This window comes from Colobus angolensis, unplaced genomic scaffold (assembly GCF_000951035.1).
Source record: "Colobus angolensis palliatus isolate OR3802 unplaced genomic scaffold, Cang.pa_1.0 Scaffold6, whole genome shotgun sequence".
NCBI lineage: Eukaryota > Metazoa > Chordata > Mammalia > Primates > Cercopithecidae > Colobus > Colobus angolensis.
The window spans coordinates 25,617,090-25,619,047 of NW_012119598.1; the positions used below are offsets into that span (position 1 = coordinate 25,617,090).

At 39.3% G+C, this 1,958-nt stretch overlaps 1 protein-coding gene across 1 annotated transcript in view; it reads right to left on the reverse strand.

Moving 5' to 3' along the window:
- The window catches only part of GPLD1 (glycosylphosphatidylinositol specific phospholipase D1), a 64,846-nt gene that overhangs the window by 40,375 nt on the left and 22,513 nt on the right, over window positions 1-1,958 (reverse strand). Inside the window, exons 8-10 of the mRNA XM_011962780.1 lie at window positions 1,206-1,313; window positions 951-978; window positions 719-858 (exon numbers count right to left, since the gene is read on the reverse strand). Coding sequence (XP_011818170.1) covers window positions 719-858; window positions 951-978; window positions 1,206-1,313 — 276 coding nt within the window. The remainder of the gene's footprint in view (window positions 1-718; window positions 859-950; window positions 979-1,205; window positions 1,314-1,958) is intronic.

A 1,958-nucleotide genomic window follows, 5' to 3' on the forward strand; every position in this document is an offset into this window, starting at 1 on the left:
GGTATCCTTTGACACCCTCAAACCCTGAGAGTGTAGTCAGGGTGGAGAGGTGTGTCATTACATCACTGCTGCTCGCTACAGCAAGAACACAGCCACTCTGGGACCTGCAGGTACAGTGGCTCACACCTGTAATCCCAGCACTTTGGGAGGCCAAGGCAGGTGGATCACTTGAGGCCAGGAGTTTGAGACCAGCCTGGCCAATATGGTGAAACCCCCATCTGTACTAAAAATACAAAAAACTTAGCCAGGGATGGTGGTGCACACCTGCAGTCCCATCTGATTAGGAGGCTGAGGCACGAGACTCCCTTGAATCTGGGAGGCAGAGGCTGCAGTGAGCCAAGATCGTGCCACTGTACTCCAACCTGAGCAACAGAGCACGACTGTCTCAAAATAAAAAGAAAGAAACAAATGGAGCACACCTATGGAGACTGATTCCTGCCTGGCTGAGCCATTTCTCACAGACCCCAAATTTTGCAATAACCGTCTCTCTATTTCAAAAACACAAGTGGCATCAACCAAGCCAACTGGATGGGAACCAGCTGGGTTTATAAGATTACTGAGTTTCCATTCTTTACCTCTTTGAATAGGTTAGGAAAGCACTTCATGAGATTATTTTGTTTTGTTTTTATGTGATCAGTTGAAAAACCTGAGAGTTATGTTGGGGGATGGGGTAAAAAGGCAGGGACTGATTGGTAATAGAAATGGAATATGAATTCACCTGGTCCCATTCTCCAACATGAAGCTTGTTAGATGATAAATATTAGTGGACCAAAACGCCATATCATCCAGTCCTCCAAGAAAATACTCTTGGAATTGTTCCACCAAAAACGGGGACTTTGTAGAGTAAGTGGGATATAACTATGGCAGAGAGAAAGAAAAAATAAAATACATATGGTACTATTCCTGGTATCTTTATAATCCTTTAAGATTGGGAAGAATGAAGACTTTACCTTGGAAACAGCTAGCATCTCACCATACCTGCAACATAAACAATAATTTTGGCTGTGAGTTGCAGTTTCTAACAGAGAAATGAAGCTAATAACAAAGAAAAAGTTCCATCCGTCCTTATCCACTGTCCTGCAACTGCCTTTGAATAAGCAGAATCCATAAATCCGAAATCCAGTCTCAGGAAACAAAAACATAAAAACTGTGCTAAGGAAGTCACAACAAAATCAGCTGCAAATTGTCCTCTGAGTTACACTTACATTTCTAAGAACTGGATATGTGAACAATCAACAATTACATTTTCAGTGATGACTTCTCGACCATAGAGTTTCTCATAAATTCCCAGTAGATCTTTGACTGGCACATACCTGAAAAATGCAGAATAATGTATGAGTTGTTTTGATTCTGAAGCTGAAAATAGTAACAGCAGCAGCAGCAGCAGCTACCAGTTATTCCATGATTATCTTGTGCCAGGCACCATGTAAAAGTCTTTACATGCACTAGCTATTTAATCCTAGCAATGACATCAGGTGGTTAGTACTATCATATTCCCATTTTACATAAGAAGAAATGATTAAGGCACAGAAAAGCTAAATAATTGGCCCAATGATGCAGAGCAAACAACTGGTAACTTAATCAAACATTTATGTAGGTATACTCAGATTGGAAACTATAACATACAAAAGGAGTGGTTAATTTTGTGAATTCAGAGTTCTTTCTAGAAGTAATTTAAAGTACTTTCATTGTTTCAAGTTGAATTGAAAAGAAAAATTATTTTAAAAACACTATTATAAAAATGCCTCCTCACTCTGACATCTTAATTTCAGAGTATACAAAGTATACAAAAAAGTATAACAAAGTATAAAAGTATTGTGAAAGGAAAATAAATCTCAGAACCCCAAAATCACTAAACTAAAGGGAAAAGTCAAGCTGGGAACCGCATAGGGCAAACCTGCCTCCCAATCTATTCCTGCGTGTGTGTGTTTTTTTTTTTTTTTTGGAGATGGAGTTTC